Source organism: Nothoprocta perdicaria, unplaced genomic scaffold (assembly GCF_003342845.1).
Source record: "Nothoprocta perdicaria isolate Ctin4 unplaced genomic scaffold, notPer1 scaffold_73, whole genome shotgun sequence".
Classification (NCBI taxonomy): domain Eukaryota; kingdom Metazoa; phylum Chordata; class Aves; order Tinamiformes; family Tinamidae; genus Nothoprocta; species Nothoprocta perdicaria.
Window position 1 is genome coordinate 2,104,311 of NW_020456010.1, and position 25,670 is coordinate 2,129,980.

The following is a 25,670-nucleotide window of genomic DNA, read 5'->3' on the forward strand; positions in this document are numbered from 1 at the left end:
TGCAGTAGAAATACATTGTTCTGCCCATTCTTTCATATAACACTCAACCTGCTTAGTCCAACGATACTGACAAGACAGAATAGCTCATACACTTCAGACTGATCAGAAAAATGGTTGATTTGGACTTGAGAAGGGAGATTCAACAGACAGTTGTTACGTTAGTAATGTAAGTCAATATGGAAATCCTTGCTTACGGGGCTGCCATGTAAGGAGGGGGGAACCATGCACTTCAAGAATATATATAGTGTGGGTAGGGAAGTGTGGAGCATAAGCTCTGTTAAGCAAAGAGCAGAGTTGTGTGTGGCAGATTTCTTGGGCAAAAATACTCTGTATCTTTTGGCTTTAAGCATGCAAGTTGGCAAAACATAGGAGATTCTGGATCTRTACAGTCATGCAGCTGTACTGTGAAACCACAACAGACTTGCATGTAGCTTGCCCAGAAAGCCACGAGGCATTTGGATTTTCCCAGCCAATGTCATCGCTGGCCAAGGAGGCTGAGGAGATAACGTTAGATATAGGCTCCTGCTTACCACATGTCTTGAAGTGCTGAGCAGGGTGCAAGCTGAGAACGTAGGAAAAAGCTTAACTGCTTCTCCTACTTGTTTGGCACTGCTCAAGGAAACCAGAGAAGGGACTGAGAGAATGTGTGAGCAGCCCTCCTGGGATGCTCTTCAGAGAGATTTGTGCAAGGAAAGGGAGTGTGAGGCAAAGGAAGGATGATGCTAAGCTGTGGTCAGGTTTGCCAGTCACTGTGGTCGCTGCAAGAGTACAAAAGCTGCTGGAAAAAAGTTGTAGGAGTGGAGAGAAGGAGAAGATGCAAGAGTAATTGGCAGTGGAAGAGATACACAGGCTTTTTGGAGATTAAATTAATTTCCTTTTAACTGGAAACTCTCAGTTAATGCATGGATAAAGAAWTATATGGCAGCCAGTCACATAATGAAATAATTTCCCCAACAAAAAAGTACTGTTCATAGAGCACTAAACACGTAAGTCCTGGTGCTAAGGAAAACATGAGAGCTGCTATCTGAAAGTTTCTCCATCGTGCACTTTTGCCATTCTGCTGCCTAGTCTTCCACCCTGTGGTTTACAGGTTGCCTGTTGTTTATAGTTTGCAAGGTAGGGACACTAGAGGACTATAAAAGAAAATCACTGGGGTTGGAATACTAAGGAGACTAAATGGAGAAAAGCTGCAAATTGCACGTCAAGAACCTGTTCCCTGATCTACTTTGAGAGACCATAGATTCCCCTTAAGAAAAAAAGGGGTAGGGAGATGTTGACTGTAAAATGAGAAGGWGAAAGAGGTGGATGTGAGGCATGTRTGGATCAGCTTTTCCCAATCTCCCTCAAATTAAGCATACAGGTGGTACACACATCTCAGCAAGATGCTCCCAACCAATTCCTAAGAGATTACATCATTCTGCATATTGGTTAGGAGGTTTTGCAGAATCTGCAAAAGAGGAAGGATTTCTAACTGCGAGCACTGAAAGTGTCTGGGGGATGCGTCTCAGCACCATCGTGCGTCCCCCTGAGCATGGCGAACATGGATAGAAAAGCTTGTGATACCTCTAATGGACGTGCACAGACCTCACTGTCTGCACATTGGTTTCCTAGAAAGCACCTTTAAAGGCGAGTAGGATATTCATTTGGGTTCAAGGATCTTTTACGTAGATGTTAGCGAACCTTATTTTGGCAAAACTGCATTATCTAATCAAGGGCTCCAAACAGTTAAAGAAAGAATGGTCTGATTCTTGTGAAGGTTGCCAGAAGTGGGCCAGGAAATTGTTTCATTGAGCAATGACAAGCTGACAGAGAGAGAGAACATATGTCTCTAGGTAGGAGTGTAAGAGGGAGTGAAGCCCTACCATGGTAGTGTATAGAGMCATGTCAGTCCCTGGTACAATAGTCATTATTTTCTGTGGTGTTTTTGATGGTTTTTCCCCGACTCATTTTTATACTACGCAATACAACTAGTAGTTCATACAGAAAAACTCATAACCTAGAGTTTTATCAGAGGGTTCAGGTTATGTTGTCAGAGAGGAGGCTGTTGATGAGTTGAGGACAGGGAACTCTCTCCTGGCTGTCTGGAGAGGGCAGCTGGAATGAGTATGTTGACTGCTGCATTTGCCCCATATCGCTTTTATTGGGCCTGGATGTTTTTCTGTAACTCACCAACATGGTCCACAAAGGAGGAATAAAGGAGCAATCGCAGAAGGAAAACCATGAAAGGAAGGCAGGATTAAATTTAGTCCTGTTGAAGTAAGCAACAAGACTACTATTAGGAAGTACGTCCCCAGAGGGTCCAGATATTGCTTTCTGTTTGCAGAGCCATCAGGAAGGCTGGGTTCTCCTGTGAAGGAGCTTGTGGGCAGGGTATGTTTTGATCCTKCTGGGTTCTCCTGTGAAGGAGCTACAAGCAGAGTATGTTCTGATCCTGCAATATCAGTAGCCTGTGCTTTTCAGTGGGTCAGACAAAAGTGTCCTGTTTGTGTCTGATGCAAATGCCCCTTTTCTGGAGGGAAACGAGACAGGGCTGATGAAGAAGCTCCCATCCAAGTCACAGGCTTGGAGAAAACCAGCAGCAAGAGCTGTGAAGGGAAAACTCCTCAAGGTGCTGGAGGGAGGGATGCGTGGGCAGGTATTCCTGTTTTGGGAGCAATCATTACAATTAAATTGAAAAGGAGTGGCACAGAATATGCATATGCAGATATACATTTTAATTAGATTATTCTTTGCTCAGAGGGTTTGTGCTCAGAAATGGCCAACGTTGCCAAAACAGCCCCGCGCTGGGGATGTGTTTCTGAATCCGTGGCTGGAGCTGCAGCAGAACTGCTCTCACCTAGGGAGCATCCCCAGTGCCTTTGAAAGTGCCAGCCTAAACACCTAATTAATCTTTTGTTCTACATTGTTTTTGCAGTCAAAACAAAGCCTGTGTGGTATTAGTGTGATTAATAAGCAGCTCYTAATTGCCTTTCAAGTGAATGAACTAGTGTAATGAAACATTCTTCTGTGTGCACAGAATAACAAGGAACCGTCTGTGAGTATGTTAATTCAAACAGTTTAGTATAATTGCTGCCAAGCCAGGCTTTTTTCGCTCAGTAATTATCTTTTCAGTGGGATGATTTATTACATGTACACACATGGATGCCCTAAGGCTGTCTTGAAACCCAAAATACAGCTTATCAGAGCTGGAGCTGCCTTGTCAGGCTGCAGTGCTGATTCCTGGTGCTCTGTTGAGAGTTATACTTGCTGTTTCCTTCTTCTGCTAATGGTTTTCTTGGAAAAATGAAACAGAATGAAAAAACAGCTGGTAAAGAGGTTGGATTCGTTTTTCAGGAAACTCGCATGCTGCCAACAGAGCACTTTAAAAAATCTTATCTCGAAAAGCCGGAGAAATACCTGGACATTTGTTGTTTTCCAGTGAAGTAAAGTTGTGTGTGAAAGTTCATGAAAATTCTCCATGTGCTTAAAATTTAATGTATATGAGTTTGCAGAAACTACTACTTATGTATTAATGGATCAAATTCCATAATAATATGCACTAGGGACTGGAGGCTTTTTTCCATTCACTTCAGCATGCTTTTAAATGGATTTTAATGTACACTCTGCCCTCCTATGTTTGTCTTGAAAATACACAAATAATTTTGCTTTCCCTAAATGTCATTTCTGTACATTATGTCTTATAAGAGCTGAATTTCATAGGAATTGCTAATTAATGTTACTTAGCTAGTAAGCTAACAGCTTTCTTTAAAGGAGCTCTTCTAYGAAAATCACACTGAGACATAAATACATCTCCAGAAAGAGGGCTGGGTTGCTCCTTGACCATTACTTAGGTGTTTGAAAAGTGTGGCTCTACAGACTTGCATTCCAGTAAATTCCAAGCAAAAGCACAGTGCTTTGGGCTGATTTCCACGGCTCCGTCTCTGGTAGCTCCCAGAAATTAGTGGGTCATTCCTTGTAGCTTCTAAAAATACACACTGCCTGTCCCCCTTAGCAACCTAGCCCTGTTGTTTGTCCCTTTTACCCCCTATTATTCTTACTAATTAGATTATTAGTGAAGTAATCGAATACAATGGAGGCAGTAAGATGTGTGTTATACATTTCTTAGAGGTTGAGGGTATTAATAGGGGTTAACAATAACAGCTACAGGAGGTTGGAGCAGTATTTTCAGTTTTGCAGCACGTGCAGTTTTAGCTGGTGTTGCCAGAGCAAATAAGGGCTGCAAATGGAGCCTGTTGTTGGGAAGCGGTTCCCAATGAAGCCTAATATATGCCTACCAAAACAAGCCCAGATTTCACAAATAAGCCGTAAATTATATATTCCACTCTTAATTTGCTCTTTAAGATATTGTGCACATTAGAGAGCTTACTATGTGAAAGCATCTGTCAAGGCAGATATTACCAAGTAACATTTAATGCCAGACCACTTAGTCATTTCTAATGAAGAAATTCAATTACCGATGACTTTGACAAATTCCACTTGACATATGATTATCTAGAAGGTCTTTAGTGTACCAAGTCATATTTGAGGTGGTTATCGAGAGGCCATTTGCATGTTTGTGTGGATAAACCTTCTGGTATCATGACTGCCCCAGCTAAGAGGAGTTGCATATTTATTTGGCCACTTTGGTCCCAAGCCACAAAAGTAAAACSCAAGAGACTGTTGGAAAGTGTGGAGGGAAGTTTTACTCTCTCCTAAAAATTTGGCCCAGCTGACTTGCCTTCTGACAGCTATAATGTTTATCTTGTAAGTAATTTTCCACCAGTTCCAAAATACCACTGATTTTGAAACCTGTATTTTGATACATTAATAAAAATAACTCTCCCCCCCACAAGTTCTGCCTGTTTAGTACTTTAGTTCACTTTTCTGGATCTAGYGGTAAAGAAAAAATACTTTTAAATTAAAAAATGTTTACTCTAAGCTAATTTTTTACTCTTGTCTTAATTCTGTGTGGGATTTTATGGCATTTCTATGAGTTTTTTTCCTTTGAACTATGAGTTAGAGTTTTCTTGTCTTCAGTGGTAGAGAGAGGGAACAGTGGAAGTCAGAAAATGGAGGAGGGAACTCATTCCCTAATCAATAATTGTCCTTAAAATTGTGAAATTGAACATTGTTTCCTGCCRTGTATGTATACCATAAGGATAAGAAAATCTAAATTGTTCATTATCTTTTGAGACAGGCTTTCTTCATGCAGTTGTCAAAAATCTCATACTACATAGCAAAAGCTGTACAAGAATGGCATTTATTGTTTCAAAAGGAGGCTTATTGTCTTAATTAAATAATTTCATAGTGTTTTTCAGTATTGTGAATTAAAACTTAAGTCTTTTAATTATTGTGCATTAGCAAGATGGAAATAACCTATTTTTGATGGCTGACAATACCATTTTTGAGTTATCAGTGCCCTGAAACGAAAGTTGGTGGCATTCTGAATGTGACTGGTAACAATGACTTCTTTCAAAAAACAAATTTTAAACATTGTGTTAAAGACCTTGTGTTTACATTAATGCAACTACATTTTTTCAAAATCCGTATTGTGACAGCTCCCTTTTTTTTGAGCTCATCTAAATGTTTTTCTTGRGCAAAAATGACTGTGGTAGGTTTAAGTAACGTGCTGTCAAAGGGTGCTGTCCTGACCAGAAGATGTTAACAAACRTGTGCATTCAGTTCTAGACTTCTGTTTCCAAGTGCAGCCAAGTGCTCCGAGTTACGATCATCTTAATGAGCATAAATTGAATGGCACTAAGCATGGAGATGAAGGAATGGATTCCGTTTTATRGGAAGGAATGCTTCAAATTCCATTATGCTTCTGACCAAATACGGCCCGAAATCACTGCTTACATGGGGAGGGAGCGGGCAGGCTGCTCGGGTGCACGCGRGCTACGAGGCTGCAGGGAGCAAAGACATTTCTGCATTCCCCGCGGCTCTGCGCTAGGCCAGGTGGGCCTGGGTGGTCAGAAGGGCTGTTGCAGTGGTTGGCAAAGGCAAAACATCCTGGAGTTCTCCTCCTAAATACTCTTCCAGGTGGAGGCTTAGCACTGGAGGGCTGGTAATCCGACCATCTGCTTAAGGAAGAACAGCCCTGCTGCTCAAGCAGTCTTCTTGCCCTGTTGCACTCGACCRTAGCAGCATCAGGCTCTTTAGGCTGTGCTGAGCCTTTCGACATGCAGAAGACCAGCCCACTGGGTAGCATTTTTCTGTCGTCTTGCTGAAGGGCCCAAGTATTTCAGTAAAGGGGGGCATTAAAGGAGGTTACTGTAGCTTTATGAAGCACCCTGCCCATCACTCACCGTGTTTAATGTTAACCAAGCAAAGCCTTTTTTTTTTAATGGCAGTAAAGAAGTGGCAAGTGCAGATCCCATTATAAGTAGACACAAGATTTTTTTTCTTAGAGTTGGATGTTTACCCTTGGAATATTTGGTTCTCCTTGGAGAAAGGATCCTCGGACTACCTTATGGTGTCATCTGGTAATAAAGGTGAAAGGAATCACTTGCAATATGTGATTGCTCGAAGAAAGGTGAGAGAGGAGCTTGGTGTTTAAGCTTCCAGTAGAGAACCAGAGCGGTGTCCAGTAACAGCTAATGCAGCCCCAGTGATGGGTTTAATCTGCTACAAAGGGCAGGGGGTCCTTTGGAGGGTGCAGGCAGAGCACGGGGAAGGAGGAGCCTCCGGGTCCCTCTGTGTCCTCCCTGCAGCTCCTCTCTGCTCTGTACACCTGTATACCTGTACATTTGTCGCCTGTGTACACATCTGTACACCGGAGTATTCCTGCACAGCAGTGAGGGGGAAGCCCACTGTTACATACATAAATGCTCTGCGCTTGTATTTGAAGTACTTCCCAGCAGAGTTTGGTCCCAGGTGTATCTACTGCTCCTTTTAAAGTCTTTATTCATATACTTTTTGTCTCCCTGCTCAATGATTTCCAAGAGAGCTGAACAAACCAGTCGGCAAGTAGCTTGCATGAGTAAAACAGCCCGACTCTGTTAATGTGTTCTGTTGAAAAGCCACTGGGTTTTTGAATCTTTAAAAATGGAAGAACTGTTTAGAGAAAAGTAACACTTAAGGATTAAGCTGTTTCTGAAAATTTAGTGCTTACTTTTTTTTTCTGGACTGTTCAGTCTGTCCCTAAATCACAGTTCTTATATGAAAATAGGTTTTTGATGTCTGTTGGCTGCATCTAGACTAATAAAATTTAATTTACTGTGGGGGTATTCACACCATGAAATTCCGAATGTGTATGTGTAGCCGTGGCTAAAAGCTGAGGTTAGAACATCATCTGATTTTGTTAACTATTTGTAGAACAAGATGCTGGCAAATTGCTTTCAAAACGTTTTTTGAGGGTATTTGTAATGTGAAGCCTTGAAGATTGACATATCCTAAAGAGAAATACAAATAAAACCTCTTAAACAGTTTGGAAGTTGAGGAGAAAAGGACATGACTAAAGCAAATGGCATTTCATTATTTTCAATCCAAACAAATTTCCAGTTAGATGTCTTAGTTATCTGTTCATGTCTATCTGTTAGTCACTAATTAATATATGTAAAGCTTTTCAAAGATAAAGTCGTTATTAGTAAAACTGTTGTAAAACTGTATTTGATAATTCCTGTCATAGTTTCTAATGAGTTCAATTTTAGCATGTATTTTCATGTATAAGTGAAAAAAATCTTACATCACTACCACGTTCTTCCTTTGTTTCTGCTATTTAAGGCTACTGTACTCGTTCATAGTTGCACCCTTCCCAAGAGAGGGCAGATATTCAATTAAAAGTGGCCTTTTTAGGTGTCCTTCTGTTTGTTTTTTCCCCTAGGAACTTCAKTGGCAGAGTCACTCACACACTGTGTTTTCTAGCAGCAGGTTGACCTGACACCTCGTAGCTCTACCAAAACCTGCATGAAGGTGTCGAGCACTATCTGGGGCTGTTAAAACCATAGTTTTTAAGTAGCCCCCTTGGTGCTGAAGGCTCTGGGCTAGTGTAGTGGTTGGGGTGGCTCTGAAGGCCCGTGTGGTGGTTGCCCTCAGCATCAAGCCACGAGGAAACAGGGCACGCAAGAGGGCACGGGCAGAACTACAGCCCCATCCGCCCCATTCGGGGCTCTCCTGTCCAGAGCCCGGCTGTAGGAAAGCTGCAGTGCACACGGGTGTCCTTGGAGAGCAGAGCCACCTTGGTGGCGGCWGGCTTCCCCCCTGATCCACTTCTTACCAGCAGAATTTCTTTGGATATAAAAGCTACTRTTTCTCTCCTCTCCTTGAAAACCACAAACTAATACTTAGGTGGTCGCTGGAAAGCATTGTTTGCACATGTGTGCTTTTATTAGTGGTGTTACAGAGATCTTTAAAGCATTTTCTCTGCTAGAACTGCATAAATGAAGGTGTCTGAGCAAGTCACAAGTGCACTTCTGCACAATAAAGTATTATTCAGACMACTTTAAAGTAGTTGTTTCTTTTTTGTCCTTATAACCAGGACACACAAGTTCTTGATGTTATACTGCTTTTATCTGAAATAGTATTTTATGTCAATAAACAACAAAAGAGGAGTGAAAAAAAGAAAGAAATCTGTTAATCTTCAACTAGATTTCTTTTCCAGCTGCCTGAACAAGTTGATTCCAGTGCAGTTTGCACAACTGGGCAGGCCTGCAGGTGGTCAAAAACATTCTGGGTAGGTGGCCATTTAACACAGTGTGAAGTAAAATGAAATACATACTACATTCAAAAGGGATTTTTGACCAGAGTGGTTAAATAAAGACTACTCTTACATGTTTGTTTCTTCCCAAAATCTGAAGTTTCTTATCAATCTGTGGCTTGTTTCTGTTGAATCCCTAGATAGACTGGTGTAATTCAACATGAAGCTTCAGCTCCATAATTTTGTGATGAGCTCATGCAGAAAACATGACTTGGAAATGAGTCATTAAAAATACTTTATAATTAAGTTATGCTGAGGCATCAGCGGAATGCACGAGAGGTTAGCTTTTAAATTTAGGCAATTGTAGAAAGCGAAATATCTGTCATGAAACCTAATAAAACAAGAGGAGGAACAATCATTGGTATTTACAGATGTAAACTGCTATTTAAGTGTAGCAGTATCCACATTAAATAGCAATAAGAGAGGACAAGTGAATGGAGGCTCTATGGGACTATGTACAAGTTCCAAGGCGATGTTTATAAATACTAGATATACAAGAACAGTTCATCTGGACAGAGTTATAATAAAGATACATTAGTGACAGCACCTGTGGATGTTTCCTGCAGAATAACTGAAATATTTGGAAAGAAAGATGACTGTGTTTTGATGGATTATAGGAAGATCACCTTCTACCTGCAAATTAGAGACAGCTGTAGGTAATACCATGAAACCTTGGCCATTAGAAGGAAAAACTATTAAAAAAAAAAAAAAAAAGACTCTCCCAAAGTATCACCAGATGCATAAGATGCATTACTAATGTCAATTATTATCAGTAAGGATAGGGGTGAACTTCAGATCTGTGAAAATGCTTGTTAACTTTTTTGTTTAAAAAAAAAAATCCGCTAAAGTTTAAAGCTTTAAATATAAACTATGTTAAGAATTTTCATTATAAAATCTGAACAGATCACTGAGCCACTCAATTACAAGGTTATAGATATTACTGTATAATAGTTACACAAAGTTATATGACATGGTTCAGTTGAATAATACAAATAATACTTTRTTAATGAGTACTTGAAACGTAAGTTGTTACAGGTGTTATAAACTRTTTTTTCTTTTATGCATGTGTCTATCCTTGCAGCAGTTCACTTTTTTTTTTTTTACACACCTATAGCTTTCAATATTTAACTATTAAAGCTTACCCATGTGTTTTTTGTTTTTGTTTTTTTTTTTGAATTTCAAATGAAACTCGATGAAAAAGGGAATAGTCACAATCCGAAAAATGTATCATAATCCTTTTAAACTTTGGAAGGATGAATGTATATATGCTAAGCTGTGTAATGTTTGAGCATATATTTATGCATCCTTCTGACGAGGAAGGACGTTTAGCATAATGATGACGTATAGGCAAGTATCAGTATATGTTAATGTCTGGCAGCCAGGAGCACTAGATATTTCCTTAGGAAAACAAGAATTAGAAATACTAAATTAGATTAATGTTAAYTGAAGTAAGTAAGCTCACTAATTTAAAGCTTAAATGAACTCCATTAGGCAAAGATTTCTGTGAATTTTGCATGTATATAGTAAGGAAAAAGTACTGTAACAAAGCAGCATGATATATATGGCTTCTGAGAGGGAACCTCCTTTTTTTCTGTAGTAAAGGTTTARTTTTCCTATAGTAAAAAGACTATCCTTAGTCTTTGTACAGTGAAAATGTCATTTTCAAAAGTCTACTTATTACACTTAACAAATATTTTTGCTACGCATACTTTGTCACCATTTACCAATAATTGTCATAAAACACCAGGAAGCGAATGGCAGATTAGAATTAAAGGCAGTGGTCTATGTTTAAAAGTATGTAACTTAATTTTTAATATTTAATATCATCTTTTTTCCATCGTACTTCTCATGAGTATTTTTCCTATTYCCCCACAAAAGAATCAGGTACATTTTGCTACAAGAAGTACAAATGTAGGTTTTTTGTGCAGTTCGTATGCCTGTGTAAGTACTTGTGGAACAGCATTGGGGATTTCTAGCTTGCAGTCAGCCCTGGTATTGAGAGTTCCCTGTATTCCAAGCACACCTGTTCCTCTGTCTCCGTTCCTAGGAAGTGTCAGTGCTTCAGCAAAGCGGAGACTTGTTCCATTGCTCGGCTTGTGAGGATTGATCCCAAAACCCCCAGCGTGGGCGATAGGTGGAAAAGTCACTGCTCCTTTCCGAGTGTTTGCTTTATGTTCACCTCCAGATATTTCATACTCATCTCTTTTTCTTTAATGTTCCTATTGAGCCAAACTGTTTGGAAAGGGGAGAGTTAGCCGTGTACCTGTTTCTGCCGACAATTTAGCCGCAGCTTCGGCATGTTTCTGTTCGGGGATGTTCCAGTCATTTCTGTAGTTCGCTAGCTGTTAGTTTTCTTAAGCTCCTTCCTCTCAGTGGTTGCAAATTTGGTCTGGCATTGCAGCAAGGATGGTGTTTCCTTTGGGAGATAGCTGTCACTGTATAGATTCTTTCAGTCCCATCTGACCAAGATAGACTAAGTAACTGGAGAAGCTGTCCGAAAATTTTCATCTCATGGAACAGGACAAGTCCAGCTTACTAAAGCTTCTGAGTCTAGTAGTATTACTGAGATCYCTAAATAAGATACTTCTGTGCTTCTGCGGGCCATCTTCCTGCTCAAGGATTGGTTGGGTCAGAGATAGACTGCTTCAGGAAAAGACCTTGAGGATTTCTCAGCATTTTTGTGTGTTCTTTCCTTGTACCGTTCTCCTTTGTCAAAAACCCACTCCCTCTGAGGTCAGAAAGTCAGAGAGTCTGGGAATTTCACTGAAAAATTCCTTTGAGGCATTGCTGATCTTTGGTAATCCGTGTGGTTTCCATCATATTTCATCCAAAGTTATAGGATATAAATTATCACTCCTTGTCACAAATGGCTAAGTGCATAGGGATGAAGCTGATGCAGGCGGTGTCAAGATGTTAGATGAGGTATAGGAATAGAAGCACTAGGGATAACGTGGATGTGGAATGTTCGGAAAAATCATGGTTGACACGGGTGCTGCTGGAGTCTGCCATGCCGTGGGGTTCAGTGGGGCACCCCACCCAGGGGAAGAGGTAGCTGGGCTGGGGAGAGAAATGGAGGAGGAGGTCGTGGTGCAGAAGGTGCCTCCTGCAGGTTTCCAAAAGCCRGGTCCAGCACAGCTGGTACGTTTTGCACACTGCTCTTTGCTCTCATTGACYGTTTTGGGCCAGGCAGCAACGCTGAGATCAAGGAAGCAGAGAAGGGTTTATGACATTAAGAGACRAGGACAGCGGAGCGGGTAGCTTAGGAACTGCAAACGCTGTCAAAGAGCTCTTGGCCTTTGGTAATTGTCACAAGCTTGTGTTCCCATGGAGGACATCCTTTCCTCCCTGTGTCTCCTAGATTCTGTGCAGATCCTTATTCTTAAGCTGCTGCAGTCTTTACGCGAGACATGGTCTTGCTGTGCTGCGCTCCTTCCAGCTCCATGGGCCTTCAGGCTGTCCTGCAGTACAAATACTAATAAAAACTGTATTAAGCTTGTCAAGCACTGTTTCATCCTGTATAAATCATAGCACAGTTCCTGCGAGTGCTCGTCTGTGCCAGCTTAAAACTTTGTGTTCGTGAATGTTCCTGCTAGTCACRTTTGACTCTGCAAGTTATCATCTGCTCAGGAAAGGGGGAGGGTGATAACCCCATAGAAGCACATGTATAYATATATTTGTGTGTGTGTTCATATGTGTATGTATATGTGTGTGTGCACATATATAAAAAAGTTCAGAATATTTGAGAATGACATACATAAATAATTGTTTTTTTCTGATATGTTTTCAGCAGTATTTTTAAAATATCTCAGAATGTTTTCAGTATGGAAAAAATGCTGATTAGAGTATTAACTGTTATTACTCCTGTTAAAAAAGAGATAACTTCTAAAGAAAGATCAATTACTCATTCCAGTTCTATTTTTTTTTTTCCGTTTTTTTCCACAGATATCAATGAATGCCAGTTGCAGGGAGTATGCCCTAATGGTGAGTGTTTGAATACCATGGGCAGTTACAGATGTACATGCAAAATGGGATTTGTGCCAGATCCGACTCTCTCCAGATGCGTACGTAAGTAATAACACTGATCAAAGTAACAAAAAGTTGTGTGCACTTAAGAGATTTGTTTGACTGGTCTCAGCTATCCCACTTCTTGCTGTCCTTGCCTCTCCGTGTCAGCTTATTCACGTCCATTAGTCAGAGGAGCCGTGCTCTGTGCTTCCTTTCTGCCCTCTTGTCCAGGAAACTTCGTTTTCCCTTGCAGCCTTCCAGGCTTCCTGTCTGCCTTCCATGGTTTTCTTGACATAAAACCTTCCAGGCTACATCCTGCCTCTTTGACCACTTCCAGTCTTTATCAACTGACCAGAGTTCTCCTTGACACAAAACATGTGTTTTCCCTCTTCCACTCCTGCAGTTTTAGCATGGATAGTTTTGGTTGCTGTTTCTTAAGAAGCTGAAAGCCACCTCCTTCACAGAAAGACCTTTTTCCTCTCCCACTGGCACTTTTAAAATCCTTGTCCCAAAGCATCAGAGCACTGGAACTCCGGGGAATGGGAGAAAACTACACAAAATCTTAGCGTCGGTAAAGCAATTCATTTTTCCTAGTCCAAGCATCAGGAAAAACTGGACAGTTTAGCCTTAGATTTATAAGGTAATGTAAGATCAACTTGAAGCAGAGAGATTGGAAAATACAATGCATATGCTTTTTTATGCTTTTTATTTTATTTTTTTTTTTTTTTTAATTTTCAGTGAACCTTTATGATACCTTTATGTCTCTGTCACTGGACATTTTCTCACAGTGACACTTTAGATGGGAGAGAAATAAGAATAAGATGAATAAGAATAATAACTTCTGATTTGTTTATAGCATAGGATGCACCGTTTTGTTACGGTAGCAAGAGAAGATGAGATAATGAAAAAGCTTCCATCATTTGACAGAATAGCAACTTTGGAGCAGTCTTTAATTATGCAACATAAAATCAAACATGGACAATACAAACTTTTAATTTATTTTTCTCCCAATGTAATGTTGTAAACAATCAAGCCAATAATCAAACATAATCTGTTTCTCAATTGAAGAGCCTAAATTGGAAGGAATTGATTAGTTATATGGTCACTTTGTCAATCATATGGTAGTTGTGTCATCTCTGAATGAACTACCTGAAAAATACTGCTGTATTTTGGATGAATTTGCTTTGCTGTGATTTTTTTTAAATTRGTTTTAAAGAAGTGTTTAAGGATCTGATCTTGATGTTAGTTACTGAGCTGAAGTGTCAGGAGTAATCTGTGAGTGTCAGTATAAAATTTTGGACAGACTGATACAGTTTCTCAGAGGGGAGAAACTGGTCTGTAATGAATGAGCTCCCTGTTGCTGTGGTCAAAGTGCTACAYGTACACGAACTAGCTGGTTAAATAGGCTCACGTGTCTCTACATTGTGCTGCTAGCAAACCTGTAAATCTGGCACAGACATACTGTTGGAATTAATTATTTTCTTTGTATATAGGATTTTTGAGAGCATACATAAGCTTTCAGTTGAACATGTCAGTATGAACAAGAATTGTCACACATCTGAGAAATCAGACTTTAAGGCATTCTATTATTCTGACTTTTTTTTTCTTTCCTAAGATGTAAGGCTGCAGCTGGAAGGCTTCCAGCCCCATTATAGCCCAGCCATGATATAATGCTCATAATATTAATGAAACCTTGTTTCTGGAGAGCACTTCACAGATGAATGGGTAACAGAGCCAGAAACAGCTACCCAGATTATCCAGGCTAATTCGCTGCATGTTTAGGATTGTGTTTTATGTCACTTCTTGCTTCCAAGCGCCAGTGCTTTGCGTTGGGAGCGGTGCCCGATGGAAGGCTGCACAGACCTTCTCCCTTAGCATCGTCTGGGGCTCGAGGACTAAGTGCACTCCATGAGACTTAATTGGAAGTCAGTGCAGATAACATTTAGGGTAGAAAAAGACTAGAAAGATGAACAAGGGAAAGTATTWTTTTTTCACATGTATATTGAGTCATGGGTGATTTACAGAGGGGGAAAGAATGGGCCAGAAAAAACAACAGCCTTTGTGATTAAGCAGCTGTGTAGATTAGATGTGTCTTGGAAAACGCATGGGGGACTTTTAACTGCAGATCCATTTCCAAAGCAGTCTCCCTTCTGCTTTCATCCAGATCAGCTCCTCAGTGGCCTTTGTCACCCCCCTCACCCACTTTTTTGGGTTATCCCAAGATGCAGGCGTTTCCAAGAACGCCTTAAAAGTAAAGTTGCACCTAGGATTTTGTCAGATGRATCCATAGATCTATTGTGGTTCTAGAAGGACAGCCCTGTAATTTCAGTGCTTGCACATGAGCTGAAGTAGCTGCTCTGGATTCAGGGAGACTGAGTATTGCCCCTCCTTGTGCATCCATTTCCAAGTATGCATGTGAAAGATGTGATGCCACCAGCACCTCTCATAAGATTTACTCTCAYTTGACTGTTTAAAATATTTTTCTTTATAAATCTGCCCGCTTGAGCAATATCTAAAACCTAAAAACACCCCCATAAATTTTCTTCCTGTGCATTAGATTAAGGGGAAATGTAATAAAGCTTGGAATAATTATTTAAGAGACTGTTTATTTGGCTGCACAACTGAAACAATAAAGACTGTGAGTAACTGGAATGGTATAAAGAAGAAAACCTCCAGGGCAAGCAGGGAGCTAGAAAAGAAGCAGTGTACAATCATCCTGAAAATCAACAGATTTCTATACTTACAGCTATTTTTCCTATTAAGTTTATTAAATATGCAGCCGAGGATAATCTTCCTCACATTTTCCTTCTGATTAAGAAGGATTAACAATTAAGAAAGAGTTTTGGAAAGGAGTTGTAAACAGCATGAGTCCAAATAATTTCCTCTGTTAATCAGCTTTTACTTGATTTGAGATCAACTGCCTCTGCAAGACAAAAAGCAAGCAGAGAGAGCAACTGAATTTCTCACTTTAAAGTCTCTTGGGAAGAAGATTGACACATGAAAATGACCTTATTTCCTAAGCTCCTTATCAGAGGTATCTCTAGATTCATAAAATACAGTATAGCTTAAATAAATCATAGGTGAATTTTTTTTCTGTTTTCAAGATCACAATCTTACGCTAGTGGTTAATGATAATCATTAAGGGAGTTTTTCATCATTTTGAAGATTTTTTTGATCACTTTTGAGTTAAACACTGGGAGAAGAAGGGAGCTGGTAGTACATTTTAATTTTTGCTTTTACACATCATGTTGAAAATCAAATATTGCTTATCGTTACATTTTACTGAGAACATATAAGAATATAGATAAATATAAAAACTGGATAGGTCTCTGTTTCACATTACCTCATACTAGTCATAGCTTATGGCTTTTGTCTMTTCTCTAAGCTAAAGCAATCTGTTAAGAACTTGTTTACCATTTTAGACCAAGGAAGTTTAAATTTCTGTCTAAGTTTCAAGTTTAGAAGTGAGAAGGAAGAACATAATGTTGGAATATGTGTAGCCTATGATATGACATGTTTTATTGGGTATATTAGTAGTCTTGTTAGGATGCAGAGTCCAGAACAGGTTTAAAATAATTCCAGTTTGGCAGCAATTTTACGTAGTGCATRTCTGTCATTTGACATATTAGCATCTAAAGAAAACAGTGAGATTAGCAAAATAGAAATATGKAACTGTCTCCCATAAATGCCTGTATGATGGATACTTTTGTGGTTTTATTTATGTAGCTTATTTCTAGCTGAATGTTGCAGTGGCTGTGTAAGTTGTCTCCACGGTAAATTACTTCAGCAGYAGCACTTGCCTACATTAACAGGAGCTGATTTTAATTATTTTGGCAAGTTGGCAACTCCTGATTTGGGAATCAGCTTCTGCTCTTCAAAAATCTGTTTCATGTTTGTTCTAGAATGGATTTGAATTTGGGAATGTTTTAATGCCAAGTAAGTTCTTTTTTTTCCATATGTATTGTAATTAGGGCTTCAGATAGGCGTTTGAAATACAAAAAAAAAAAAAAAAAGGAAAAAAATCCACAAATGAGAACATGAACCCATTTAACTGATGCTGGAAATTGGTGATTTTCTGTTTTCTTTTTCTTGTGAATAATACCCTCCTCTCTTCTCTTTCCCTTGCAGCTGATAGTGCTGTGGTCACCGAGGAGAAGGGGCCCTGCTACCGGTTTGTCAGTGCAGGAAAGCAGTGCATGCACCCCCTTTCTGTCCAGCTCAGCAAGCAGCTCTGCTGCTGCAGTGTGGGCAAAGCCTGGGGCCCCCACTGTGAGAAGTGTCCCCTGCCAGGAACAGGTAAGAACTGCCCATTAAAAGTAGTTGTTCTCACCCACCTTATGCTGGGTTTTGAAAAAGAATCCAATGCTGGATGAAAAAGGAAAGGAGAAGTGTCCAGCAGTAAATGATGACAGTTCTGCAGGCGATGATGGAATAATTAAATATGTATTATTTTTGTTTAGAAGCATTCAAAATGAAAATAAAGACATTTTMTTTGGTATGTAGTGGTAAAATTACAGTCTGACAAATATTTACATCTCAGAATGTAATTTTGAACATTGAGCCTTTATCATATAAAGGTAAGTTTATAGGCTTTTAAATCCTGATTATAGATCCAGGCAAATTAAACCAGAGTCTAAAGAATACTTTAAGCTGTAAGTGAAAGGGTGGCAGTAATGGAGAATTCATCCATAGTGTTGTGTGTGCTGTAGTTTCCATTACAGCTGTTAGATAGGAAAAGGAGTCCTTTTCTGTTTTCCCACCTTCCTCCAAATCTTTACCATTCCTTTTGAGGAAGGTGCCAAGTATGGTATCGACTTTTTAACAGTGACTGGAAGTTAAACATCTCCTTCCATCTTTCACTTAAGCAATTGGTTGCTTAATAGATAAAGCCCACTCATGCTATCAGCGTTCACTTTGAGTCCTGCTAGTTTTTAAATATAAAAAGACTCTATAAATACCAGCTTGGCTCATCACTGCTCCTAAGTTTGTAGAGTAAAATGCTGCTTATTATAGATTAAGGTATTTCTCACCGCTTTGTGAGAAAGCTCAAAATTTAAATGACTGAATTTGGAGTCTTCAGTCAAAACCTAGTGAGTATTATTTTGCAATCAAATTAATATATATATTTAAAAAAAAAAGTCATTGCTCACATTTCTATTATTGAAAGAACCTCTAGCATATATGATTCCTAGCAGTATATTAGTACAAGTATTTGTAACTATATCCATTTTTCTTGCTGAAGTTGCTGCTGCACATGCCTCTTAAATTGTGAAAAACATATGTATTTCTCTGAACTATTTTCCTGAGTGAATTTTGGGTATCCAGTGCTAACATCTGAGACATGATGACTTTAGAGAGTACCAAAATCCTTATTATTTCAGTGGGGCATACAAAAATGGAAACATCAAAAATTTTTGAGCGTTGGAATTGATATTTAAAGCCATTGCTTCCTGTGTGGTCATTTAGTTGCTGATTTGTTGATTTGGGTTTTAAAAGTCCAGTTGGCTCTCAGATAAATAATATTTCTATTGCTTTTCAGTGGAGCAAAAATATTCTCATTAGATGACTAGCAATTTAAATGTACATGCTTTATATCTGTAAGAATACTCGGACAAGTCTGAGTTGTGGTAGAATAAGATACACATTTCTAGTCTTCATTTGAGAGAATATGATTTGAACCAAGATTTATTACACCCCAGGTATGCATCAGAAGGACAGATTTCTGTCTTCCTCTTTGACCAGATATTCTACTCTTGATTGGGTGTTTTTGTAGCAAATTTTGATTTGGGCATTTCCCCTAAAAAAGTGTTTTGTTGTTCGGAATCCACTGAATTTAATGAGTTTGACCATTCATCATTCGTATTACTAAGTCTCCATCTCACCAAGCTTCCAAAAGTCCAAAATCTGCAGTTGTGTAATTTAATCAGTTAATCTCTGGAGCATCCATAGCTACTGTTGGCTGTTCTTATTTTAAATGCAGATTCATTTTTTTTTTAAATGCTGGTCTGTTTCCAAAGCAGAATTTGTGGCCTCATTGATGCCCCACTCCACACAGCTCTTAGTCTTACCACAGCGGGGACTAGATCCTTGGTGCTTCATCCCAAGCTGATCCACAACATTTAGAGCACTGAGTGCCATGAAGCCCATCAAGACTCTTGAAGCCTCCTGTCCTTAACCTATTACCTTGGGCAGGGAGGAAGGCTGACTCTTTTTCATCTTGGTCTTCCACTGCTGGTCTGCAAAACCTGTTGCTGCTGGCTGATTGCCATGACTTTTTCTTTCTTTTTCCATTGCAGTCTTGTAAATGAGATTGTTGCCTCTCTCTTCCAGTGCTGATTTGACTTTTTATGATCCCCATCTTGTTTTTATCCAGCCCTGCAGTCAGTGGAAAAACCCCACTGCGGTCAGTGGAAAAACTTATTCAATTCAGTGGAATTTGGATCAGAGCTCGTATGAGACTTCTCATGTAGTGAAATGGGATCCTGTGAATGAATGTTGCTGCTAATTGACATTTTTTCTGCTCCTCTAGCACAGGGGTAGTGAGCTTTTTTCTTTGGTTTCTGCCAAAAAAAGGGAAGGGTATGGTAGAAATAGTAATTTTCACTCCTTATGGTATGTAGACGATGATGATAATTTATCTGTATAAATTCCTACTCAGAAAGGATGTTCTGTTTGAATAGGAGTAATAAAAAAGTGATCTTGATATGATGATAGATTAAACATAACTGAAGGAAGTTGTTAAACTGGAGTAGAAATCTCCTTGGGATAAACTGAGCCAGAACATGCTTTGGGGAAAATGTGCAGTCATGTTAGCATGTAGCACAGTTTGCAGTCTTTTTTTTTTTTTAATTCCATGAAAATGTATGTACAGTAGGAGATTAACTTTATTAGTGCTTTTAATGATATTTTCCAGTATGTCAACCTATTGCACTTGTAGACTCCTAAAAGGAATATTTTCCCATCCCAAATCTAGCTGCTTTTAAGGAAATCTGCCCTGGTGGAATGGGTTATACGGTTTCTGGCCCTCACAGAAACAAGCTATATCATCACCCTGCAGTTAGAGTACAGCCACCTGCCATTGGCAAGACCCCGATTACTCAACCTGTTGCTAAAGGTCCTTCTCCTCCACCTCTCCCAGCAAAGGAAGAGCCAGTGGAGGCACTGACCTTCTCACAGAAAAGTGAGCCTGAGGTGGCTGTGCAAGAAGGTGAGAGTGGCCGAGCTTTGTCTTCCTGTTTTTCTGTGCATGTGTCTTGATTAATGTGTGTATTAATGTGTTCCAGGTCATGGGGTGAGTTGTGTTAAATGGTTCACTACCTGTAGTCCCATCGATATCCTGTAAGCACCAGAGAGAGAGAGAGAGAGAGAGAGAGATCACTTCGATCTGATTAGTTATGATAGGAAATAGCAAGTATTTGTTTTTAAGGCTTCTTGAAGATATTAATCTTCTCCATACTATAACAAAAGATTGCTCTTGGGCATTGATTTACTGGTATTAGGGGTTGCAGGAGTCGAGGGGTTTTCATGATCTTTGTTCACACACATCTCTACATCATCACCACGTGATGTGGGGATGTTTGCCCGTGCTGTGCTCTCCTCTCCCTCCTGCAATCCTGCGCTCTCCCAGCATGGCCATGTGGCATCAGCTCCTCTCTKCCTCCTCTGAGATCATTTTCTCAGACGTTGTATAGTTTTCTGCAAGCCCCTCTAAGAGCACTGAGTAGCTGAAAATGTGCTTAATAAAAACGCAGAAGCAAAGACTTGCAGAATGCAGCACCATCATAAATACATTGTCAGCAAGCCTGGCTGTTTAAAACGTATAAAAAAGTCATTTAAAATATAAAAAAAATAGGCCTACGCTAAGTTAATGATAACATATTGGTATGTTTAAATTGTATACTTCACTTTTAGATGTGTTTGCATCTCAAGTTGTTGAGATTTTAGCAAAATGTCTTCTAGACCTCCTAATCAGCCTCCTTGCTAATGCTGAAAAGGCTAGAGCTAGAAGAGCAAATATATATGCATACATGTGTATGTATATTTTCCCTTGGTAGAAGATATTGATTTGGAAAAGAAAATTATTTCTGATTTTTTTTAAAAGAGCCATATAAGTTTCCATCAGTAAAAGACAAATTTTAAAAATGCAAAGGGGAGGAGAAAATAAACTCATATGACATTTCTGTCAATTACTCTTTACCTTTCCTTCCTAGAGGAAAGCCGTTTTGGGTGTAAAAAATCACTTTCTGTTGTTTTTAAAAAGACAGTTTTCAAAAGCGAACCTTTAAATTGAATTACTGAACTAATTTTTTTTGTTGTTGTTAGTTAGCTTATGTCATTACAATATTAATTTACCTCTAAAATGATTGTAGAGAGTGTTATTTTTTGGAATGGATTCTAGAAGTTAAAATCAGCCGATTAAATGAGCTAGTTAATAASCAGTGAGGTGCTTGAGTGGCTTGGCAATGTCTAAGGAAACAGTGTAGAAATGTAAGAGGCTGAAAACTACAGAAATAGTTGTGAAGATTGGTTGGTGCATAGAGTCTTGTTCCAGTTTTRGATTACATTTGCTCAGAAACATTATTTCCGATTTAGGGTGCTTTAGATGATAGTGTGAAAATTTTCTATGATGACAGAAACTGCTTTTAAACATGATTATAGTTTTAATCAGAATGTATGAATAAAAAATATGAGAAGACTGCTTAATTTTTTTTTCTTTCTATTTTCAGTGGCAACAGCAGCCCCTGATCAGGTAAAACACAAAAGCCTTTTGACCCTTGAGTGTGCCGATACGTCAGAGGAATGTGCTCCTGGAGTAATCACACTCTGAGTTTCTTGCTCTTCAGACTTGAAGGGCCAGTGTTTGTACATGTTCTTTCTGACTGATTTATCCAAAGATCATTAACATCAGGGAAGAAACAGCGTCCCAGGGACACGAGCTCTGATTCTGAGTCCATGTGTTATAGTTAGATACAGTGCAAACCTAGAGGCAAAAAGATCTTATAGATGTTACATAAAAAACCAGGCAGATAGTGAGATAAAGCAAGGAGAGGCAAGGACCCTCTCTTTAGGGCATTAGCTGTGAGTCTTGTACTACATATGTAGTTCTGGAGCCTATATTTTGAGTAGGATATTGAAGTTTGCAGGCAGTGTGGTATGAAAGACTGCCACCGATGCTGACAGCTACAGAACACAAATTGCACAGAAATGGGATGAGACTTTGAGGCGTATTTGTGCTTCCTGCTCAGCAGTCTTGTATTATAATACATTTAAATTAGATGAAGAAGCTAAAAAGCTTTTAAGATTGCTGTGTGTTCACTGAAGGAGATCGCTATATGCCTTGCATCTGCCCGGAGGTCCTAGGTTATCTCCACTGCAGTGAGTAGGACTGGTTAGGAATAACTGCCTTTCAGTTTCCTAAAGACTTACAAATATCTAAGTCTTTTATGGGACAAAAATAAAAAGGGGGGCTGGTGTTTGGTGCGTTAGCTAAAGGAGAACCTTTCACAATGATCAAAGGCTTGGAGACATAGGTGGCTGCGTACTCTTTGCATCATGCTGGCCACGAAATGCTGTTTGTAAATAATCAAAGAGTAGGAGATAGGATTGCTAAGGAGTGGTAAAGCCAGAGATGAAGGTAGAAGCATGAAGTGAAGCTCCTTAAAATGACTTTGGCATTGAGTTGTATGCCATTGCGTAAGAAAGAGAGGAAAGATCCTATGCTCTTTCATGCTCAAATTGGTGATAATTCATTAATTATTCATTAATAATTCATTAATTTTAAGACATCATTATGTCTTAAAAAAAATACAGGCAAGAGCAAGAAACATCAGCTATTTCTCAAGCCAGAGAGGTTTTAATATCTTCCTTTTTTTTTTTTTTTTTTTTTAGGAATTAGTTTCATTTGATCAAGAAAAACAAATCCTAGAGCCTGGTCAGCCTCAGCTTTCTCCTGGGATTTCAACCATTAACCTGCACCCACAGTTTCCAGGTAGCTTATTTTGACTTCTCTTCTAGTAAGAGACAGTACTTACAGCCCTTCAGAGAAATGGAAATTAGTAGTTGTAATAGAGATTAATAAAAGAATGGCCACAGTTTAACAAGGAGTTTTTACATAAGCAGAATACAAAAATAAGGAAAGGAAAAGAAAAGCATGGAAGCAGAAGTGGGAGGAATCAGGAGGTATTAGTTAGGAGGCATTTTAAGAGGCAAAGATAGATATTGTAGGTAGAGGTGATAACATGAAAAAATCTGCAGTATGTACATAAAAAATGTAATGTCAGCCAAGTTGAGACCTTGTATCTTTTTCAAGATGAAGCTCGGCTTAAGTGCTTTCTTTATGCACAACTTCAGCTGCAAAAGTTTGAGCATTTTTCTTGCTTTCTTTAGCACCTTACTTTTTAGAAGGAGGTGGGACAAGGGAAAAWCACCTTACACCTTTTTTTCTCTCTCTTTTCTACTTCAAATCTAAGCAGAGTAAATTAATGAAAAGCTCTGTGGTGTCTGGGTAGTTCAGTATCACTTGGGAATGCTCTCAGGGTTTTGGGCTTTTTTTTTTTTTTTTTGGATGTGATTGATTTCCATTCCATGTCACACAGTAGTGATTGAGAAAACATCTCCTCCTTTGCCTGTGGAAGTTGCTCCTGAAGTCTCTACTTCGAGTGCAAGTCAAGTAATTGCACCTACTCAGGTTACAGGTATTGTACTTCTTTTTTAGAATTAAAATAAATTAGCGTATGTCTGTGAATTCCTGGCATTATAACTTGTTCCACTCTAGTAGTTAAATAGCAAGTTTATCTGTAGGAAATACTGAAAGGAATACTCGGTGGAGAGATTAAAAAAAAAAAAAAAAGGATACAGAACAATGCAGAGAAGAACGTGCCGTTAGCAGATCTGGGATGGACCGTCTCAGCGTACAGCTGTTGCTTTTTTTTCCCCACAAATAAACATTTGCAAAAATYAACAATTCCGCTTCAGATTACCTGATTTGCAGCTGAAGTCCAACAGTAAGTTTTCATATTTGTACTCATGTGACTAACAGACAAAAATGCAGGCACAACCGTTCTAACRGTATAAAGAAATGCACAGCTCTGCCTTGCTGTGGTCTAGTACAAAGGGGCTTTAAATTACAGCTGGAGTTCCTAGGCACTACCACAGTTCAGAACATGTAGTAAGTTAAGGTAGAACAGTCACTGGAGGATCAAGCAGAGCAGGTGCAGTTCAGTGTGATGAGGGCTCAGTCTGTGCTCCAGAATGGGAATAGCAATTCAAATTGGCCATCCCATTGGAAAGAAAATRGGTCTGTTCAGCCTGGAGAAGAGGAGGCTGAGGGGGGACCTGATCAGCGTGTATAAATACCTSAAGGGAGGCAGTGAGGAGGAGGGGGGCGGCCTCTTTTCAGTGGTGGGCAGGGATAGGACTAGAGGAAATGGCTTCAAACTGAAGCATCGGAAGTTCCACAGGAACTTAAGGAAGCATTTYTTCACTGTGAGGGTGACAAAGCACTGGAACAGGCTGCCCAGAGAGGTTGTGGAGTCTCCTTCTTTGGAGATCTTTAAAACCCGCTTGGAYGCAGCCCTGTGCCACGTGCTCTAGGTGACCCTGCGTGAGCAGGGGGGTTGGACTMGATGACCTCTGAGGTCCCTTCCAACCTCCAGCATTCTATGATTCTATGGTTCTGTGAAAAGGTGCAGGCAGTGGCAAGACACTGGGCAAAATCACAAAACAAGTCAACAGCAACCAGTGGAAGAAACTGGCTGAGGAGTGACCAAGTTCACTGTCATGTTATCCAGGTTGTCAAAAATTCAAAATGTGAAAGTCAGGGAGGAGTGGGATGGAGAAGGGGCCTGCATATGTTTCTTCTGTCGTTCAAGACCGCCAAGAAGCCTCTGAAGCAGTGGAACAGGCTGCCCAGGGAGGTTGTGGAGTCTCCTACTCTGGAGGTCTTCAAAACCCGCCTGGATGCCACCCTGTGCCACATGCTCTAGGTGTGCCTGCTTGAGCAGGAAGGTTGGACTAGATGATCTGTAGAGGTCCCTTCCAACCGTAAATATTCTGAAATATTCTGAAGGTAGAGAATATGATGGGCATTAGATGAGAATGAAGGTGTGAGTCATGTGAAAACACTGATAAAGAAGCAGTATCACCTGTGGGATACTAAATCAAGGGTTACTGAGTCATGCAACTTGTACAGGGTGCAGGTTACCCTGATATTTGAGATATTATTCTCCTGGATTTATTGATACAGCAGAGAACCAATGTTGTTCTGTAAACACGGAGCTACCTCGTCCAATTACTTTGAATAACAGTTTGTCAGTCCCCTTAGAAAGCTCTATTGATGGTAAATGTGAGTCCAGAATTTGGAAGTCAGCTGTGCCCCTTCTGCCAGCTCCCTCCCTGCCTCAGTGCAGGAAGGGGAGGTTACACCTCTGTGTGCTCTCCATCGGTTAGGAAAAAATTGCAGTTTTCCATGTTCTGCTGTTCTTTTGCTTTCTCAGGAAAAAAAAAAAGAGTGGAATTGCTGTGCTGCAAAGGAAGCTCGTTAGATTACTTGTTATAATTCCTAAATAAAACAGTCTGTTGTTCAGAAACAGTTCCAAGTGGTGCTCCAACTTTTAGGAGATAGCAAAGAACAAATGGAGTAAGTTTTGCAAGACCATGAATTAGAATAAAAACACTGAAAACTGGTAAAGTGTTTCCAACTACCTTAGATCTGCACTGTCATAGTTGGTTAAATTTCATTTTAACCTATTTCTGAGTAGCCTGGATTAATAATGCAAGCCCAGCAGTTTCAAAATTACCATTTCGAATTGCTATATAACCTTAATTTAAATTGCTGCTCTTCACGGCCATTTATGTTTTGTGCAGTAATATATTTAATTTGACAACTTCTGAAGCTACAATGAAGATTTAGCAGCCAGTACTGCCCAATCTGAATCTTTTTCTTAMAAAATATGTCAAAATTAACAATAATTCTGTAAGAATAAGAAACTCT

The 25,670-nt window shown here is 39.6% G+C and overlaps 1 protein-coding gene across 2 annotated transcripts in view; it reads left to right on the forward strand.

Moving 5' to 3' along the window:
- The window catches only part of LTBP1 (latent transforming growth factor beta binding protein 1), a 167,210-nt gene that overhangs the window by 84,209 nt on the left and 57,331 nt on the right, over positions 1-25,670 (forward strand). The window contains exons 8-13 of one of the 2 annotated variants that reach the window (XM_026051165.1): positions 12,617-12,739; positions 16,808-16,975; positions 19,653-19,886; positions 21,406-21,428; positions 22,568-22,667; positions 23,275-23,373. In XM_026051165.1, the coding sequence (XP_025906950.1) occupies positions 12,617-12,739; positions 16,808-16,975; positions 19,653-19,886; positions 21,406-21,428; positions 22,568-22,667; positions 23,275-23,373 (747 nt within the window). The remainder of the gene's footprint in view (positions 1-12,616; positions 12,740-16,807; positions 16,976-19,652; positions 19,887-21,405; positions 21,429-22,567; positions 22,668-23,274; positions 23,374-25,670) is intronic. The other variant, XM_026051166.1, reaches the window with a different exon arrangement.